Source organism: Salvelinus sp. IW2-2015, linkage group LG15, assembly GCF_002910315.2.
Source record: "Salvelinus sp. IW2-2015 linkage group LG15, ASM291031v2, whole genome shotgun sequence".
Classification (NCBI taxonomy): domain Eukaryota; kingdom Metazoa; phylum Chordata; class Actinopteri; order Salmoniformes; family Salmonidae; genus Salvelinus; species Salvelinus sp. IW2-2015.
The window spans coordinates 64910675-64930954 of NC_036855.1; the positions used below are offsets into that span (position 1 = coordinate 64910675).

Genomic DNA, 20280 nt, shown 5'->3' on the forward strand with positions numbered 1-20280 from the left:
ATCTCACTGAGCATGAATACAACCTGTAAGAAATTTTCATTTTGGGTTATTATTAACCAAACACTTCTCAGTTGAGGCTGACGTGCATCTTAAAATACAACGGCAATAGAACCACCATATCACCTAGTCATTTCCGATAGAAACATAAAACTATTCTGTCCAATCGATGATACAAATCATCGATGCTATACTAGACAATTAGTACTGAACAGAACAGGGTAATTCTTTAATTAAATGAAAGCAGTCTTACTAGGTTAATTGACATTTATGGAAACATTGTGAATATCATTACTCCTATGAGCACATGTGAGTTCTCTTAATAGGACCATCATTTGCATGTTCAAATCCATTGAGTCAACAATTCTAAGTGAATCAGAACACAACTTCCATTGTGGTGAAATCCCCTATGATTAGTTTAGAATTGCTAATCGTGAGTGATGAAGACAAAAGACCATTCATTCATTCCTGTCTTATGCAAGAAACAATTAGTTTGGCATCATTTCACTGGATCTCTCAGCAACAGCAGTAGGCTACTGGTTCTGAGGATGTTATACAATACACTGAACAAAAATATAAATGCAACATGTAAAGTGTTGGTCCCATGTTTCAAGAGCTGAAATAAAAGATCGCAGAAATGTTCCATAAGCACAAAAAGCTTATTTCTCAAATTTTGTGCACAAATTTGTTTACATCCTTGTTAGTGAGCATTTCTCCTTTACTAAGATAATTAATCCACCTGACAGGTGTGGCATATCAAGAAGCTACTTAAACAGCATGATCATTACACAGGTGCGCCTTGTGCAGGCGACAGTAAAAGGCCACTCTAAAATGTGAAGTTTTGTCACACAACACAACAGATGTTTCAACTTTTGAAGMAGTGTGCAATTGACATGCTGACTGCAGGAATATCCACGAGAGCTGTTGCCAGATAATTTAATGTTAATTTCCCTACCATAAGCCATCTCCAATGTCATTTTAGAGAATTTGGAAGTACGTCCAATAGGCCTCAACTGCAGACTACGTGTATAGTGTCGTGTGGGCCAGCGGTTTACTGATGTCAACGTTGTGAACAGAGTGCCTCATGGTGGTGGTGTGGTTATGGTATGGCCGGACAACACAATTGCATTTTATCTATGGCAATTTGAATGCACAGAGATACCATGAAGAGATCCTGAGGCCCATTGWCGCACCTCATGTTTCAGCATGATAACGCACGGCCCCATGTCGCAAGGATCTGTAGCTTTGTTTTTATTTTTTTTAWTTACACAAAAGAAAAGTGAAAGACAAAACAGTACTGGTAAAAATGGTGTGCAGGTAAGGTTAGAAGACCCAAAGGGCTTATATGAAAACCACACCACAAATGAGTACAAAAAAAATAGTTTGTTCAATCAGTTAAGCATATGAATTATAATTGCACATAATATACTCAGTAAACKAGAAAAAACATGTGAGTGAGGCTACATGGAGGGATTATTGGGTAGTTTGGTTCATCAGGCTGACCGGATGAGGTTTTGGCAATGTGAAGATTGGAATTCCAGAGTATGGTACCTCTGTATCCGATAGAGAATTAACTGAGGTGCGGCAGTGGGGAGGGTGAAGGTTATTGCAGTGTCTTGTGTTATATAGATGGATGTCAGAATTAACCTGGAAGAATCCATTGAAGGGTTTAGGTAAACTGTATGGGAGGTACACAATTCCTGGAAGATGAAAATGTCCCATTTCTTCCATGGCATGCATACTCAGACATGTCACCCATTGGGCATGTTTGGGATGCTCTGGATCGACGTGTACAACAGCGTGTTGAAATTCCCGCCAATATACAGCAATTTTGCACAGCCTTGAAGAGGATTGGGACAATATTCCACAATCAACAGCCTAATCAACTCTATGCATGAGGAAAATGGTGGTCACATCAGATACTGACTGGTTCTATGATCCACGCCCCTACTAAATTCTTTTTTTTTATTATTATTATTTTTTTTTAATTGTAACCAGATGCATATCTGTATTCCCAGTCACGTGAAATCCATACATTAGGGCCTAATGAATTTCAGTGGACTGATTTTCTTATATGAACTGTAACTCAGTAGTTCAAACTTCCAAGTCATACAGTAATTAATAAGTTGATACATGTAGTATCTGTATCCTGAAAGCTGGATCACACATCTTCTGATTTCATAGCATCTCAGCATGAGATACTGGATTTGCCTCAGACCTTTGTGGTTGCTAAGGAACATTTGAAAGCAATTTCACAGTAATACCAATTAGATCCAGCTATGTAATAGACCTGAATAATAGCTTATCAAATCTGACTGCAATCTGTAAATGTTTTACCCAACTTTGCAGAGAAGGCTGGTATTGATACTAACGTCCACTCTTCTTCATCTGTGCGATAATGGTGGATCATTGTGGAATGCCGCCAATAAGCCACTTGTCTTGTGCATGTGATTAGGGTATTAATTTCCATCTTGCACAATCAATCGTGTAAACTAAAACACTTGACCTTGCGTTAGGCCGAATTGGCCTATGTTCCTAATCAAATGTAAATGAAAATGTTGCCACAAGCCAAATGCAATTTGTGATTTATTTTGTARAATAAAGAAAACGCACATTACCCCAGCTCAAATGTCAAGAGTTCAAGAGCATCTGCATTTTGCACACTCAAACCTGAACATTGCATCCCTCATATACCCCACTATCAGCATGCTACACACTGATTAACCCGACATAGCAGGCGTAAAAGTAACACCTGAAACCAGATCCCCTACATACTGGTCTTGACGAGAAAAATAAATAAGTGTCAGGGGAGGTTCTCTTCTACACTGTTCAACCAATCCAGTAAATGAGGAGGAGTTAAGATGGAGTTGTGTCTTGATAACGTCCAAAAGCGGAAGTCTGGTCAGGCTCTTTGCATTTCCCCTGAAAACCAGGTTGTTGGGGACTCGGCAGAGGCTACAGACTGACAGAAACAGATTCCAGCCAAGGAAGAGTCCCCCGTCCCCCCCCCATCCAGTATTTTTCATTTTTTGCAGAGCTAGGAGAGTAACCCCTACTTTGGAAGCTTAAGTTAGGCATCCAGGAAAAAATATAAAAAATTAAAAAAGGAAAAATAAAATAGTCCATGTGATAACTGTTCAACCTTCTGGCAGGGAAAGTATGGCCACAGTTTAAGGAGCAAATAACATTGATACTCACAATAGACAAATATAGCAAAAGGCATATGGCTATATCCACGCCATGTGCCCATACCACTGTTCACACCATCCATACAAAATGAGACTTTACACACTGGAAGCTTTCCAATAAAAAAGTTAAATAGGGTTACTGATGTAAATCTCTGCCCCGCCCCATGCTCAACACCGTAGATAGCAATGGGAGGTGACATACCATTACTCGTGTCAAATACAGTACTCAACTTTGAATTTAATAAACTCAAAATGTATCTTAAATATTCATAAATTAGGCATCACCATGTTTTTAAACAAAATATTGTATAAAAGTATAACAAAGACAGGCAAAACTCCAAACTACTATTAAACAGAACAAATCTACGACCATTCAAATGTGGGGCGGGGGATGAAGAATGTCAATGTAGTGGCCAAAGGACTGGGCCAAATCTCATTACTGTACTGCTTTAGAACTGGGGGNGAGTGGGTCTACGGTGTCAGGTAGGGTGGAGGTGATATGGTCCTTGACTAGTCTCTCAAAGCACTTCATGATGACGGAAGTGAGTGCTACAGGGCGGTAGTCGTTTAGCTCAGTTACCTTAGCTTTCTTGGGAACAGGAACAATGGTGGCCCTCTTGAAGCATGTGGGAACAGCAGACTGGGATAAGGGTTGATTGAATATGTCCGTAAACACACCAGCCAGCTGGTCTGCGCATGCTCTGAGGACACGGCTGGGGATGCCGTCTGGGTCTGCAGCCTTGCGAGGGTTAACACGTTTAAATGTTTTACTCACGTCGGGTGCAGTGAAGGAGAGTCCGCAGGTTTTGGTAGCGGGCCGTGTCAGTGGCACTGTATTGTCCTCAAAGCGAGAAAATAAGTTATTTAGTCTGTCTGGGAGCAAGACATCCTACCATAAGCCGTCTCCAATGTAATTTTATAGAATTTGGAAGTACGTCCAATAGGCCTCAACCGCAGACCACATGTATAGCGTTGTGTGGGCCAGCGGTTTACTGATGTCAACGTTGTGAACAGAGTGCCTCATGGTGGTGGAGTTATGGAATGGCCAGACAACACAATTGCATTTTACCAATGACAATTTGAATGCACAGAGATCCCATAAAGAGATCCTGAGGCCCATTGTCGTACCATTCATCTGCCACCAACTCATGTTTCAGCATAATGCACCGACCCATGTCGCAAGGATCTGTAGGTTTTAGGTTTTATTTATTCGCACCAAAGAAAAGCGAAAGACAAAACAGTACTGATAAAAACTGCTAAAAATGGTGTGCAGGTGAGGTTAGAAGCCCAAAAGAGCTTATATGTGAACCACACCACAAATATAAGTACAAAACGTTTGTTCAATCAGTTAAGCCAAGTATATGAATTATAATTGTACATAATATACTCAGTAAACAAAAAGTGTGATTGTGAGTTAGGCTACATAGAGGGATTATTGGGTAGTTTGGTTCATCAAGCTGACCAGATGAGGTTTTGGCAATGTGAAGAAAAGAATTAGAGTATGGTACCTCTGTATATGATAGTTAATTCTCTATGTGAGGTGCGGCAGTGGGGAGGGTGAAGGTTATTATTGAAGGTTATTTGTCTTATATAGATGGATTTCAGAATTAACCTAGATGAATCAATTAAAGGGTTTAGGTAAACTGTCTGGGAGGTACACAATTCCTGGAAGCTGAAAATGTCCCAATTCTTCCATGGAATGCATACCATTGAGCATGTTTGGGATGCTCTGGATTGACGTGTACGACAGCGTGTTCAAATTCCCGCCAATATACAGCAATTTCACACAGCCATTGAAGAGGATTGGGACAATATTCCACAGGCCACAATCAGCCTGATCAGCTGTACGTGAAGGAGATGGGTCTCGCTGCATGAGGAAAATGGTCACACCAGATACGGACTGGTTTTCTGATCCACGCCCCTACTTAAAAATGTTAAGTTCTGTGACCAGATGCATATCTGTATTCCCAATCGCGTGAAATCCATACATTTGGGCCTAATGAATGTATTTCAATTGATTGATTTTCTTATATGAACTGTTAAATCTTTTTATCACTAGTTCTGACTTCCAATAGTCATACAGTAATAAGTTGATACATGTAGTATCTGTAACCTGATGAAGCTGGATCACACATCTGATTTCATAGCATCTCAGCGAGATACTGGATTTGCTTCAGACCTTTATGGTTGCTAAGGAACATTTGAAAGCAATACCAATTAGATCCAGCTATGTAACAGACCTGAATAGTAGCCTGTGTTATCAAGTCTGACTGAAATCTGTAAATTTGTTACCCAATTTTGCAGTGAACGCTGGTATTGATACTAACATCCACGCTTTCTTCCAGCTCATGCGCTTCTCATCTGTGCAGTCAATCTCATGTGATAATGGTGGATCATTGTGGAATGTAGCCAATAAGCCACTTGTCAGTCTTTTGCATGTGATTAGAGTATTCATTTAAATCTTGCACAATCGTGTAAGCTAATAAACACTTGACCTTGCGTTAGGAAGGGGCATCAATCCAATTCAGCCTGTGTTCCTAATCGAAAGGAAATTAAAATGTTGCCACAAGCCAAATGCAATTTTAGTGATTTATTTTGTACAATAAAGAAAATGCACTGCACATTACCCCAGCTCAGATGTCAAGGCAAGCATTCAAGAGCATCTGCATTTTGCACTCAAACCTGAACATTGCATCCCTCATATACCCCACTACCAGCATGCTACACTGATTAACCCAACGTAGCAGGCGTAAAAGCAACGCCTGAAACCAGATCCCCTACATACTGGTCTTGACAAGAAACAATTTAAATAATTTTTTTAAATAAAAATAAGTGTCAGGGGAGTTTCTCTTCTACACTGTTCAACCAATCCAGTAAATGAGGAGGAGTTAAGATGAAGTGGCATCTTGTTAACGTCCAAAAGCGGAAGTCGTGTCACAGGCTCTTTCCATTTCCCCTGGAAACCAGAACATCCAGTTGTTGGGGACTCGGCAGAGGCTATACACTGATAAACAGATTCCAGCCATCCAGTATTTTAAATTTTTGCAGAGCTAGGAGTGGAAGCAAGTTAGGCATCCAGGAAACATAATTAAATTAAAAAGGCAAAATAAAAAAGTAGTCCATGTGATAACTGTTCAACCTTCTGGCAGGGAAAGTATGGCCACAGTTTAAGGAGCAAATAACATTGATACTCACAATAGACGCATATGGCGATATCCACGCCATGTGCCCATACCACTGTTCACACCATCCATACAATATGTTATGAGATTTTACACACATACTTTAAGACTGAGGACACTGGAAACTTTCCAATAAAAAAGTCAAATACGATTACCGGAGTACATCTCCGCCCACCCCATGCACAACTCCTCAGATGGCAATGGAGGTGACAAATACCATTACTCTGGTGTCAAATACAGTACTCAACTTTGAATTTCATAAACTCAAATGTATCTTAAATATTCATAAATTAGGCATCACCATGTTTTTAAACAAAATATTGTATAAAAGTATAACAAAGACTGACAAAACTCTATAAACTCTAAACTCTAAACTATAACAGAACAAATCTACGATCATTCAAATGTGGGGCGGGGGATGAAGAATGTCAATGTAGTGGCCAAAGGACTGGGCCAAATCTCATTACTGTACTGCTTTAGAACTGGGGGCATAGGGGGGGTCCGAGTGTCAGGTTTGGGTAGAAGCAGTCTTCTCTCCCATCTCAGCAACACCAATGGACACACCACAGTGAAAACCACGTGTTCCATCAGGCCCACGCGGTAGTCGCATTACACCGGGCGGAAGCCCGTCTGCCCCCTGGATCTTTCGACCCAGCATGGGGCTCCCTACTGGGCTGCTCTCCTGGGAGGCKACCTGCCTGCGCCTCTGGACCCAGGGGCTACCGGACGGCGTCAGGCTGCTGTCTGAGGAGTAGTCCGCCCAACGTCGCCCAGCCTCAGGGCTCAGTCTGCCCTCACTGGCCAAAGGAGACTTATGGGAGTGGGGAGACTTGCGTTGGGAGCATGGGCTGGCCCGGGGGCTCGACCAGGGGCTGGTGCGTGGGGACACAGCTGGGCTCAGGTGATTGTTCTGGAAGGTGGCACCCCCTCCAGTGGGACTTAGCTTATTGACAGAGCGGGATTTGCGGGSCAGTCTGGGGGAGGTGGGGTTGCTCTCAGTCTCTGAGGAGCTACAGGCAGAGTCGTCGAGATACTGGAGCTCCCGTACCCGACTGTTGAGTGAGTGGCTCTTCCTCATTCCTCCTACTCCCTCCTCGCGCTGACCTTTGGGGACCTTCTTCTTGGGAGGCTTGGTYCCGATCAGGACCACCTTCAACCCCAGAGACCCTGTCCCCTCCTCACTGCCCACAGCCTCGTTGGCTTTGACTGCAGCCTCCACCTCCTCATACTCCACGATGGCACACTCCTCAGTGCCCAGCTGRGTGTAGCGGCCACTCAGCTTCTTCAGGTCGGCTGGCAGGTCCTTGCCAGGCTTCAGCACCCTCACAGAGGCAATGGCTCCATATGTTCCAAACGCTTTCAGCAGCAGCTTCATCAGTTGTTCCTGTTGGGTAGCGCCGCCATCACGCCCATCYCCAGCCCCACCCTCCATCGCCACACCCAGCTCTGGCCAGCTCTGCAGCTCYCTGAGTAGCAGCATGCGGCTTGGCAGAGACTCGCTGGCAAACACGGGCACGGTTGATCTGCGACGCACTTTGCGTCCCTCATCGTTTAGCTCAAGTATTGTCGAGTGGCGCAGAGCATATGCAGTTGTTCTCCAGTCTCGCGTCAAGTGCTTCACCTGGGAGGAAAATAACTGTTAGAGATAATCGGAAGCGAAAGTCAGTACTTTTACAGGCAGCATCCTGTATGAGAACTTCCTTTGTTTTATCATACATCCTGAAAACTAAAAAGCCATTGTTCTGATGGCAGTATGATAACATAAGCAGCCACAGATCTAGAATGAGATTATTTCTATGTAAGCAACGCTATCAAAAGGCAAATCAGGTTACTGGCTACTATAGAATTGTTGTTTAACAGTTCCTAAATTCAAACATTTTTGTTGACAACAAATATTGCTGTTATTGTTAGTTCCTCTTAGAAAGAAAAAAAACATTGACAGTATTCATGCAGCTGTGAACATTAGAAATTAAACCAGTAGAGGAGAAAAACAGATATTTTTCTTAGAAGTGTAAACTGATAAAGGAAACAGCCAAAATCAATGAGCATGTATGAGCCTCATTCACACCAGATGCTCCCGCCGCCAACTCATGTGAGAATGCACTTCCTAGCCCCAACAGCTTGCCATATTGACACTAGGAACAGCTGTTGCATTCAGTTATATGAGCCTCCAGGGAATTCAATTGATATTTCAATATCAAAACACCAAACGTTACCTTCTTGAAGGAGGTGAGCAGTTTGACACTGACGAAGCCCAGCTTGTTGCGTCGGACGTGTTTGAGCAGGAAGGCATCGTGTTCCAGGTTCTCATCCGACAGGTAGTACTCGATCTGGGCCACCAGCTTCTGGGTCAGCTCTGGGTCTGGGGGCTGCCAGCTCTCCTCCTCCAGCTCACCGCCACTCGTGCCAGCGCCACTGAGAAAGAAAATGGATAACATGCCAGTTCACAGAGACACAAGGCAGGAGCTTAACCGATTTGGCAGGAGAACTGATCAAAACAGCCTCAGCCATTACCCATGGCAACATGCTGGAGATCTGCCATCTTGACTCTTTCCTCAGATGTCATTTTCAGATTCTTCCTGTGACAGTAGTGACAGGCTGCCTAACCAGTGTGACCGTCACACTGCTCTCTGCCAGAACCGCAACACCARAGGGTGTCCCGCCAACATGAACAGAAATTGCTAAGACCTCTCCATCTGAAGAGTGCAGAGTCATCGCCATWCACTACATGCCTCCCACACAGGGACAGGGCTATTTACCATATCAGCCAGACTTCAAAATCAAACAATGCAGTCATTTACTGCCTGCCACACCAAAACAAAGATTTAATCAAAGCTCTATTGACAGAGGGCTTTAAAATTTGCACAGGTATGCCAGGCCAGCATTGCCAGCTGCAATAAGAGTGAAGGTCTGAATGACATTACTGTGTGGATGAGTCATCCTCACACAGCGATCCCATCCCGCAGGCTAGGCAAGACACTAGTCGAATACCCCAGACAACGTAATGATTGCAGCATCCAACCCACTGTGTTAGTCAGGGGAAGCCCTTCGACAACAAAATATGTGGGCGCGCAACACCTCCCCCACACACACCACTGTAAAGGGACCAATTATTTGTCATCCTCTGCAATTTTCTCCTGCCACAATAATAAGCTGGTCAAAGAGCATCAATGAGTAGTTCACTGGTAACAAAAGTACCATGTGAAAAAATATATATTTTCCCCCATTCCCCTAAACAAGTGCAACATTGTTGCAAGTGAGGAACACCGCAAGACTGACTATGATGTATTGGCTGACCTGGCTAAGAATATGAATTTATTTCAGACTACCCAAATTAAACATACCAACCACATAGCCATACATTAGCACTCAGTCACAGGGATTTACAAGGGCAAAAATAGCCAGCCTGGTCTCAGACTAGACATAACATAGTAAATTAAATCAGAACACTCAATTTAGTATGATACATTTCGTATGGTTAAGACAGGTTAGTTATAACCTGTTACGGCTAGAGGTTCCCCTAGCGSAACGTTTCGACAACATCTGGTGAAATTGCAGAGCACGAAATTCAAATAGAAATATTTCACTTTCATAAAATCACTAGTGCAATACACCAAAATAATGCTTAACTTCTTGTTAATCCAGCCACCGTGTGGCGAAAGCCAACCTTGCAATTATCTGAGGACAGCACCTCATCATACAAACACATGACAATCATATTTCAACCCGTCAGGCGCGACAACTCAGAAATAACAATATAATTCATGCCTTACCTTTGAAGATCTTCTGTTGGCACTCCAAAATGGCACATAAACGTCACAAATGGTCATTTTGTGCATTAAATTCCATAGTTATATCCCCAAAATGTCAATTTATTTGGCGCGTTTGATTCATAAAAACACCGGTTCCAACTCGCCCAACATGACTACAAATGATCTAATAAGTTAACTGTAAAATTGGTCCAAACAATTTACCTAATCCAACTTCAGGTATTTTAAAACGTAAATAATCGATATAATTTAAGACGGAATATACTGTGTTCAATAGCGGATTAAATGAAAGTGGAGCGAGTTCCAGGTCGCGCGCCCCAAACAGTCCACTTGGCTTGACACCCAGAAAGGAAAGGGCTACTTCTTAATTWCTCAAAGGAAAAACATCAACCAATTTCTAAAGACTGTTGACATCTAGTGGAAGCCATAGGAACTGCAACCAGATGCCTCAAATCTAGTATCCCAAAGAAAACCAATTGAAAACAGTCATCTCAAACAAACAAAACTTCCTGGATGGTTTGTCCTCGGGGTTTCGGCTGCCAAATAAGTGCTGTTATACACAGACATGATTTTAACAGTTTTAGTAACTTTAAAGTGTTTRCTATCTAAATCTTACAATTATATGCATATCCTAGCTTATGGGCCTGAGAAACAGGCAGTTTACTTTGGGTACGCTTTTCATCCGGATGTGAAAATACCYCCCCTTAGCCCAAAGAGGTTTTAAGGCAAAAACGAAAGTAGGGTGGTTAGTCGACAAATCTCTAGCAACCCAAAGGTTGCGTGTTAGAATTATCACTGACAACTTTAGCAACTACTTACTACTTTGATAACCCTTCCCCTTTAACCCAYTGTTTCTCAACGCCAGTCCTTGAGTACCCCAACAGTACACATTTGCATTGTAACCCCAGTACAAGCAGACGTGATTCTACTTGTCATTTAATCAGGACCTCAAWTTTTTTTMGGGGGGGGGGGGTCAGGGTCTACAACACAAATGTGTTCTCTAACCTAGCTAACATTAACCACAACAATGTGTAAAAAATATATATAAGTGTGGAATTCGTAACATGTCACATTTTGCAATTCCTAACATATCATACAAAATGGATGGACATCCACAAATTAATACATACTGCACCATACGAAATGTAACACCCCAACCTATTTGGAATGTCCCGGATTTACACTTACTATTGTAATGGAGCAGGCCTCGAACCCTCGACCTTTTAGCCCGAAGTCCAGCGTGCTATCGACTGTGACCCAAAAGCATGCTCGAGCGGCAGAGTCGATATCCGCGCTTATAAACCCAGGGCGGTTACACTATGTTACGTCTGAGTCTAGGTTGCAGCGAGTCCAGGTTGAAAAAGCAGGGGATGACGCAGGGGAATTAGAGCAATGAGTGTAAAGGTGCCATCCAAATCGGCCTCTGTCTTTTACGTCAATGGGATTACAATGCCCGTCCACAGGTGGTTAGAAGCTGTCTGGCAATTACCATAACTCTTCACTGTGGAATTGAAGTTCACATTAAAATAACGACAAAAAAAGCGAAAGTATTACAGTATTTTTGCATACATAAGGTTCATTCCAATAACAAACAATCAAATCAGAACGTTAAAAAGGTCGGATACAACAGACACATGCCATTACAAGACAAAGCATTTACCTGGATTTATCATGTCTTCCAAATTCGTCTTCACTACAGCTGCCTCCAAGGAAATCGAGATTGTTTGAGGACACCTCCTCTGGTTCCTCGTCGTCTGCCGCCTGAATAGCCACTGTTATCATCACTTGAGTCCCCATCTCCTGCAGGTGTTGATCCACAATTATCACCTCATCGATTTCCCGTCCCGCTGACGAACCTGATGCAGATTCGACATGTTTCTGAAACTCCATGGTGGCACTCGTCATTTTACCCGAAATAAATGCGTTTTCTCCCGGTTCGTTCACTTCCTCCTCGGCTACACCAGTGGTAGTGTTTTCATGAAAGCCTTTATTCCCTGTAATACAACAATTGAAGTCGCAAGAATACGGGGCACACACACCTCGACGCTTTTGACACCCACACKCACACCGGTGGATGGCCAAGGAAGCCCCGAAGATGCGCTCCACAGCTTGCCAGAGCCCCCAAATTCTACCCCACGGAGAACCCTGGGGTGGCGTGGAGCTAGCAGCTAGCGAGACGCAGCTAGGAGCTGGGGAGACCGAGAGGATGGAGCCGTCTTGTATCGTTACTTCCTGATATGTAAGAAGCGTTCTGCTTTTGAAACGCGCTCTGGGATTGGGCCATGTCATCTTTCCGCACTCATCCCCAACCCACCAGCAAACCCCAAGATGAAGCCAAGAGGGAGGGAGGAGAAAATAGAGACAACGGATAAATGCGTTTACCAATGCTTGCATTTTTGTGTATTTTTCCCTTTGTCACTATTTCTAGTTAAGAAATGGCTGCTATTTCACACGTGTCCTAAATAGGGGGAAGTAGAAGTGTAAATTACACGTGCTGTTCCGCAATTGGGGAAATTGCAATGCACCAATCATGAAGGCCGACCCATTTCTTTGAACCTGCAAATTGGATAATAGGCTTTTAGCGTTAGACCGCAGGGGTTGTTGAGGGATTTGCTGTGGGGAAGGACACAAATAAATGACACCAGTGTATACAGTGTCATGAGGCATTACTGTCAGCAGTGGCTTTTACTATGAGATGATGTGTAGGCCTATAAAAAAGTAGCCCTTTGCAACAAAATTATTAACACAGATTTGAAGATGTCAGGATTTGGCATTGGTAATGCCAATGATCCAATTCATGATCTATTATCTCCAAACCTTTAGTGCGCTTATGACACTCGCTGACTGTTTTTAATTGTAGGTGTGTATCATATCCTACATGGACTCTTAAACCATCACCCACACCACAACTGCTACACCATTGCTAATACTGTTGCCAAGCCTGGGATTACTTAATGTTTTTTCCACCCTGTTGGCAAGAGTTATACAGCTGGTGGACTGACTCATACTCTGAAGCACATGTCCTGCTGCAGCAGCCACAGTGGCAGTGTCATACCTCCCAGTGCCACAAGCCAGGAGCAGACATCAATCAGATAATGGCCCTGCAGGAAGATGATCCAAACAACCCTTCAACAGCTTATCTGTCAGGTGTCTGCAGCAGGAAACAGCCCCAATAGAGACATGAGTTGCACCCCAAATGGCACCATATTCCATTTAAAGTGCACTACAATTAACCAGGGCCCATAGGGAATAGGCTGCCATTAGGGACACCTTTGGCAGGAGTAAGCTGATTGCTATAAACTGAGCTGAGTTAAAATGAGCTGATTTAAAATTAGCTCCCCTCTCTTGATCAGAGCAGAGCTGGTATTTCCTCTTTGTCCAGACTGAATGCAATTGTGACCACTATTCGCCTGTACTTAACATTCAACAACAAGGGTGTTAATTTGTAATCCTTATCGTCACTACAAAGCATCTTACATATGTTGGTTTATTTTAAATGTATGATTTTGTCCATTCTGGACATCTGGATAGAAAAAGCTGAACATTTGCTTTATTATTCTGTTTTTACAAGGTTTAAATTTACCATCTACACTTTAGTTATATTTGATATGTGTTTATCCTTTGTCCCAATTGTGAAGAATCTGAAGGGAAGTATATAAATCAGTAGTCATGAGATTCTTAGGAACGTTGTGAAACATTTTGCTTTTTGAGCTTGTGAATGTGATGCAATCTTTCACAAAATCATCTGATACATGATTGGGCAATCCTGCCTTGAATGAAAGACGTTTGGAGTAAAGTTGAAGGAAAATATGCATGTATGTCTTTGTAAATATACATGCCCTGGTGATTGTGAGTCTGTCCTAGGTGACTGTCAGAAGGTGTGTGTTTCTCATCCATGCATACATGTACGTCAGCTATTACTGTATGTGGAACAAACTGACTCTGTGGGGCCAGACTCCAGCACCTTTCTTTGACAGAAAATCTCTATTGTTCACAGTCTGTAAATGCCCTGTGCTGTAACCTACAGTATATAACTCACTACTGATATTGAAGGGTTTGCTTAGTTTTATCGCCAACAAAAAATACAATGGTTCTTTCTTTTGTCTTATTCAGGATTCTATTACTCCCTAAAGGATGCTAGATCTTATGTTTTTCGATTTACAGATGAGTGCAGCATTTTACTTCTGCTCCACGTCACTCCCTCATTCTGAGTCAGACAAGATATTTATAGACCGCTGTACCCCAGAGAGCTCTGACTGGCCAAGTCTCCATGCATAATACATAACGACAGACAATTTACATTGATCCCTGTGTCTTAGCGGCATGTTTTTTATTGGCAATTGTGAGATATATATCACATTCATACAATCCACTTCATCATGCCCTTATAAAATGCCTGCAGAAGTGGTTGACTGCAGAACCATAATTATATGCTTTGATGTGGGACAATTATCTCTGAAGTATACTGACCATAATTTTTTGTGTAATTTTTTGTGTATTATTACAAAAGTGACATTGTGTCACAACAGAAGTAGCTAGGTCAATTGTGGAAGAACTGTCATTTATACAGAGCATTCCATTATCTGTGTTACATGCTGACCAGACCGGACACGTCGCGTGCGTGAGCGTTGCAAAATAAATTTAGAAATCCATGTTATTCAATTATTGCACCCACACTGCTTGCGCGTGCCAACGAGCGTCTGCGACACCAAGGGCTAAAATAGACGTCGTTCCTATTTCTGACACCTTGCCCAAACCAGCTGCGCGCGTGCGCCATCGTGCGCTATTGTGCATACATTTATTTTGCCCCCCCACACCAAACGCGATCACGACATGCAGGTTAAAATATATAAACAAACTCTGAACCAATGACATTAATTTGGGGACAGGTCAAAAAGCATTAAACATGTATGGCAATTTAGCTAGTTAGCTTGCCCTTGCTAGCTGACGTTAATTTGTCCTATTTAGCTAGCTTGCTGTTGCTAGCTAATTTGTCCTGGGATATAAACATTGAGTTGTTATTTTACCTGAAATGGGCAAGGTCCTCTACTCCGACAAATTAATCCACATATAAAACGGCCAACCGAATCGTTTCTAGTCATCTCTCCTCCTTCCAGGCTTTTTCATCGTTTAAATTATATGGTGATCGCATCTAAACTTTCAATGTATTACCGGCAAAACAGTTTTCYTCTTTCTATCACCCACGTGGGTATAACCAATGAGGAGATGGCACGTGGGTACCTGCTTCTATAAACCAATGAGGAGATGGCACGTGGGTACCTGCTTCTATAAACCAATGAGGAGATGGGAGAGGCAAGACTTGCAGCGCGATCTGCGTCAGAAATAGGAACGACATCTATTTTAGCCCTTGGTGTCGCAGACGCTCGTTGGCGCGCGCAAGCAGTGTGGGTGCAATAATTGAATAACATGGGTTTCTACATTTATTTTGCGACGCTGTCCGGTCTGGTCAGCATGTGACGCAGATCGCGCTCCAAGTCCTGCCTCTCCCATCTCCTCATTGGTTTATAGAAGCAGGTACCCACGTGCCATCTCCTCATTGGTATATAGAAGCAGGTACCCACGTGCCATCTCCTCATTGGTTATACCCACGTGGGTGATAGAAAGACGAACTGTTTTGCCGGTAGTCGTGGTAATACAATTAAAGTTTAGATGCGATCACCATATAATTTAAACAATGAAAAAGCCTGGAAGGAGGAGAGATGACTAGAAACGATTCGGTTGGCCGTTTTATGTGTGGATTAATTGTGGGAGTAGAGATCCTTGTGCATTTCAGGTAAAATAACAACTCAATGTTTATATCCCAGGACAAATTAGCTAGCAACAGCAAGCTAGCTAAGTAGGACAAATTAACGTTAGCTAGCAAGTGCAAGCTAACTAGCTAAATTACCATACATGTTTAATGCTTTTCGACCTGTTCCAAAATTAATGTCATTGGTTCAGAGTTTGTTTTGATATTTTAACCTGCGTGTCGTGATCGCGTTTGGTGTGGGGGGGCAAAATACATTTATGCACGATAGCGCACGATGGCGCACACGCGCAGCCGGTTTGGGCAAGGTGTTATGTTCTGTTAATTACTGATGTCCCCTTTAAGAATGGAGCACCCTTGGTTATGCGCAGTGTTGTTCTATGTTATCTCGTTTTAGTAAATGTGAAGCTCCAGTTCCATTTCTTGTATTCAGAGTCTTTCTTATTATATAAATAAGTAATAAGAGCTAAGACACTACAATGGCCACGAGGATGATTACCTGCAGTGTGCATCACGAAAGCTCGTAGGAAGAGAGGAAGATTTTGACCCTGTAGCACAACAGCTAGCAAGCAGTGACGAGAACGAGGCGGCAGATCAAATACCCGTGGAGCGGGAGGTAAAGAGAATGGCTAGCATCGGGAAAATAGATGTGTTTGATGACACGCAAGAAAACTGGGCAACTTACATTGACGACTGGAACAGTACTTCATTGCAAACGACATTGCTGATAACAAGAGAGTACCAGCGTTGTTGAGTTTAATTGGCAAAAAAACMTACAGTTTGCTAAGAGATCTGACTGCCCCTCTGAAGCCCTCAAATAAAACATTCACAGAGATTGTGGAGATATTGCAAAATCACCTATCACCTAAACCACTCCTCATCGCGGAACGTTTTCGTTTCCACAAGAGAGATCAGAATGAGGGGGAGGGTGTTAGTACATATGTAGCAGAGTTGAAGAAACTGTCTGAACATTGCCAGTTGGAGAGAACCTAAATGACACATTAAGGATAGATTTGTTTGTGGTCTGAAACATGAACACATCCAAAAACGTTTGCTCACAGAATCAGATCTCACGTTTGCAAAGGCTGTTTAAATTGCTGTGACTATGGAAATCGCGACTAAAGATGCATTTGAGATGCAAAGTAAAAGAAATACTGACCTATCACAAACTTCCCTGCACAAGTTTTCACGCAGCCGACAGCGCCCCCGTGTGGCTGAAAAATGCAACAGGTGTGACAGAGATGGTCACAGAGCAGAGGACTGCCGTTTCAAAGACGAAATTTGTCACAAATGCAGTAGAAGGGGGCACATTCAAAGAGGCATGCAGAGCAAAATTCAGTCACAACAGGAAAACTGAGAAAATTAAAGGGTCTGTGAATGCACTAGCGAGAACAGTGGCAGTGATTCAGATGAACGATTAATTGGTACAATGGAGTTAAACACGTGACTTCTCCCAGCAGTAGCCTATATGGGTGACACCAGATATCGAAGGCAAAACCTCAAAATGGAGCTGGACACAGGATCTGCAGTGTCTATAATTTCCACTACTGTCTACAATGAGCACTTCAAGGCTATCAAGCTGAAGAACACAATGTGGTGCTGAAGACCTACTCGAGAGAGAGATTGAGCCCAATGGGGGCGTTGCAGGTCAGAGTGCGGTATGGGGGGCAAACACAGCAGTTACAGCTGTATGTGGTGCCTGGAACTGGCCCCCCATTATTTGGCAGGAATGGCTTTCAAAAATAAGCTGAACTGGTGTGACTTGAAAATGCTCCAACCGTTCCAGTCCAAAGAGAAAGGCACCGACCAAACACTGGAACACTTGTGGAAGAAATACAACAGTGTTCAGTGATCAGATGGGAACAGTAAAAGGCTTCACAGCAAACTTGTACTGAGAGATGACGGCAACCCCAAAATTCTGCAAAGCCAGATCTGTTCCATACTCCCTGAGACCAAAGGTGGAAGCGGAAATCGATCGCTTGCAGGTACAGGATCCTGACGAAAGTGGACAGAAGCGAATGGGCCACACCCATAGTTCCTATTGTGAAGAAAGACGGGTCTGTTAGAATGTGTGGGGACTTCAAGGTAACTGAATTCAATGTTGCATGTGGACCAATACCCCCTGCCACGTCTGGAGGACATCTTTGCTGCACTAGCTGGTGGGAAACACTTCAGTAAAATGGATCTGAAACAGGCTTACCTGCAGCTACCGGTTGAAGAGTTCTCCAAACAGTACCTGACAATAAACACACACAAAGGTCTATACAGGTATAACCGCCTGGTTTTTGGCATTGCATCGGCCCCAGCCATTTGGCAACGAACTATTGACCAGATTTTGCAAGGAATCCCAGGAACCCAGTGTATCCTGGATGACATGATCATAACAGACGCACTGACTAAGAGCACCTGGCAACCTGGAAGAGTCCTGAAAAGACTGAAAGAGTAGGGGCTACAGGTAAACTTACAGAAGTGTGAGTTCTTCAAAGACAAGATTGTCTTCTGTGGACATGAAATTGACCGCAATGGATTGCACAAAACACAGGACAAAATCGAGGCAGTGGTACAYGCACCACGACCACAAAATATCACAGAAGTGAGATCTTTTGCGGGACTGATCAATTACTACAGAAGATTKCTCCCAAACCTTTCAGCAGTACTCCAGCCTCTAAATCAGCTCCTGGAAAAGAATAGGACATGGCGGTGGACAYAACAGTGTGAAAATGCATTTCTTGAGGCAYAACGGCTCATCACATCTGAACAGGTCCTGATGCATTARGACCCTGAACTGCCAGTGAAGTTGGCTTGTGARGCGTCCCCTTATGGCTTAGGGGCCGTCCTTTCACACACACTGAAAGARGGGTCAGAGAGGCCAGTTGCATTTGCGRCACYAACYTTGAATGATGCAGAGAAAAACTACTCACAAATCGACAAAGAAGCACTGGCGCTAGTGTGGGGCGTCAAGAAATTCCACGCATACCTATATGGCAAGCGTTTCACGCTGGTTACGGATCACCAGCCGTTGCTTTCCATTTTCAGTCCAAAGAAAGGCATTCTGGCAATGACAGCAGCCAGGTTACAGCGATACGCCTTGTTCCTCGCCAGTCATATGTATGACATTGAGTTTAAGCCGTCGTCCCTCCACACAAATGCAGATGGATTATCCAGACTGCCCTGTACAAAAGAAAGACAAAGGAGTGTGGATGCAGTGGACATTTTCCATACAGCTCAGCTCGAGGCACTACCGGTCACAAGCACAGTTATCAAACAGGAGACAAGGAAAGATGTGACCTTGTCAAAAGTGTACACCTACACCATGTCAGGATGGCCAGCTACTGGCAGAAAGGAGCTGACTCCGTATTTCCAGCGGAGAAACGAAATTACAACGTACCAAAGATGTGACCTTGTCAAAAGTGTACACCTACATGGTGATGTTGGCACCCCAGAAATGCCAACATCAGGTTTTGCAGCAACTACATGAAGGCCATGTTGGAATTGTCAAAATGAAGCTGCTCGCAAGGAGCKACTTCTGGTGGCCCGGTCTGGACCAACAGATAGAAAATATGGCAAAGAACTGTAGCGGATGTTTGGAAACCCTTCACATGCCTGCTCCTGTCCCAGTCCACCCTTGGGAATGGCCCACAGAGCCATGGCAGAGAATTCATGTGGACTACGCTGGTCCCTTTAACCAGAAACATGTGCTTTTCATAGTTGATGCCCATTCCAAATGGCCAGAGGTGTTTTGCACTGACTCCTCCACCTCAGCTCAGACGATAGAGTGTCTCAGAACAACGTTTGCACGCTTTGGATTGCCGCTGCAGCTGGTAAGTGACAACGCGCAAGCTTCTGTAAGTGACGAGTTTACAAGATTCATGTCAGTAAATGGAATCAAACACTCAACCTCAGCTCCGTACCACCCTGCCACCAATGGGCTGGCAGAACGCTTTGTGCAAACCCTAAAGCAAGGACTCCTTGCAGCAAAACGAGACGAAGGGACTTTGCAAACAAAACTGGCCAAGTTCCTGGCCTCCTACCGAAACACCCCACGACAAATGAAAGCCCAGCCGCACTGATGTTCGGGAGGCCTCTCCGCACACAGTTGGACATCATGAAGCCAAACAGGCGTAATGAAGTGCTGAACAAACAAGCCAAGATGCTCTCCGGTGGCTGGGAGCGCCATCTCCAAACAGGACAGGAAGTGATGGTGCGAGACTACAGAAGAGGAGGGAAATGGACAAGAGGGACCGTACATACACAAACGGGACCCAGAACTTACCAGGTTCAAGTGAGCCCAGACATAATGTGGCGGCGTCACATTAACCAAATGCATTCCACGGAAAACAGCACAACAATCGAGAGAGAACAGGCACAGAGAGCTC

General features: G+C 43.6%; 1 protein-coding gene across 1 annotated transcript; it reads right to left on the reverse strand.

Annotated features, from left to right (window-relative positions):
• Positions 1 to 5760: 5760 nt before the first annotated feature.
• Positions 5761 to 12664, reverse strand: LOC111974832 (la-related protein 6). Its single transcript, XM_024002861.2, has 3 exons — positions 11798 to 12664; positions 8584 to 8782; positions 5761 to 7988 (listed from the first exon to the last, which is right to left on the reverse strand). The coding sequence occupies exons 1-3, from the start codon at positions 12529 to 12531 to the stop codon at positions 6876 to 6878; spliced, it is 2046 nt and encodes a 681-aa protein (XP_023858629.1). The 5' UTR covers positions 12532 to 12664; the 3' UTR covers positions 5761 to 6875.
• Between the last annotated feature and the right edge of the window lie 7616 nt (positions 12665 to 20280).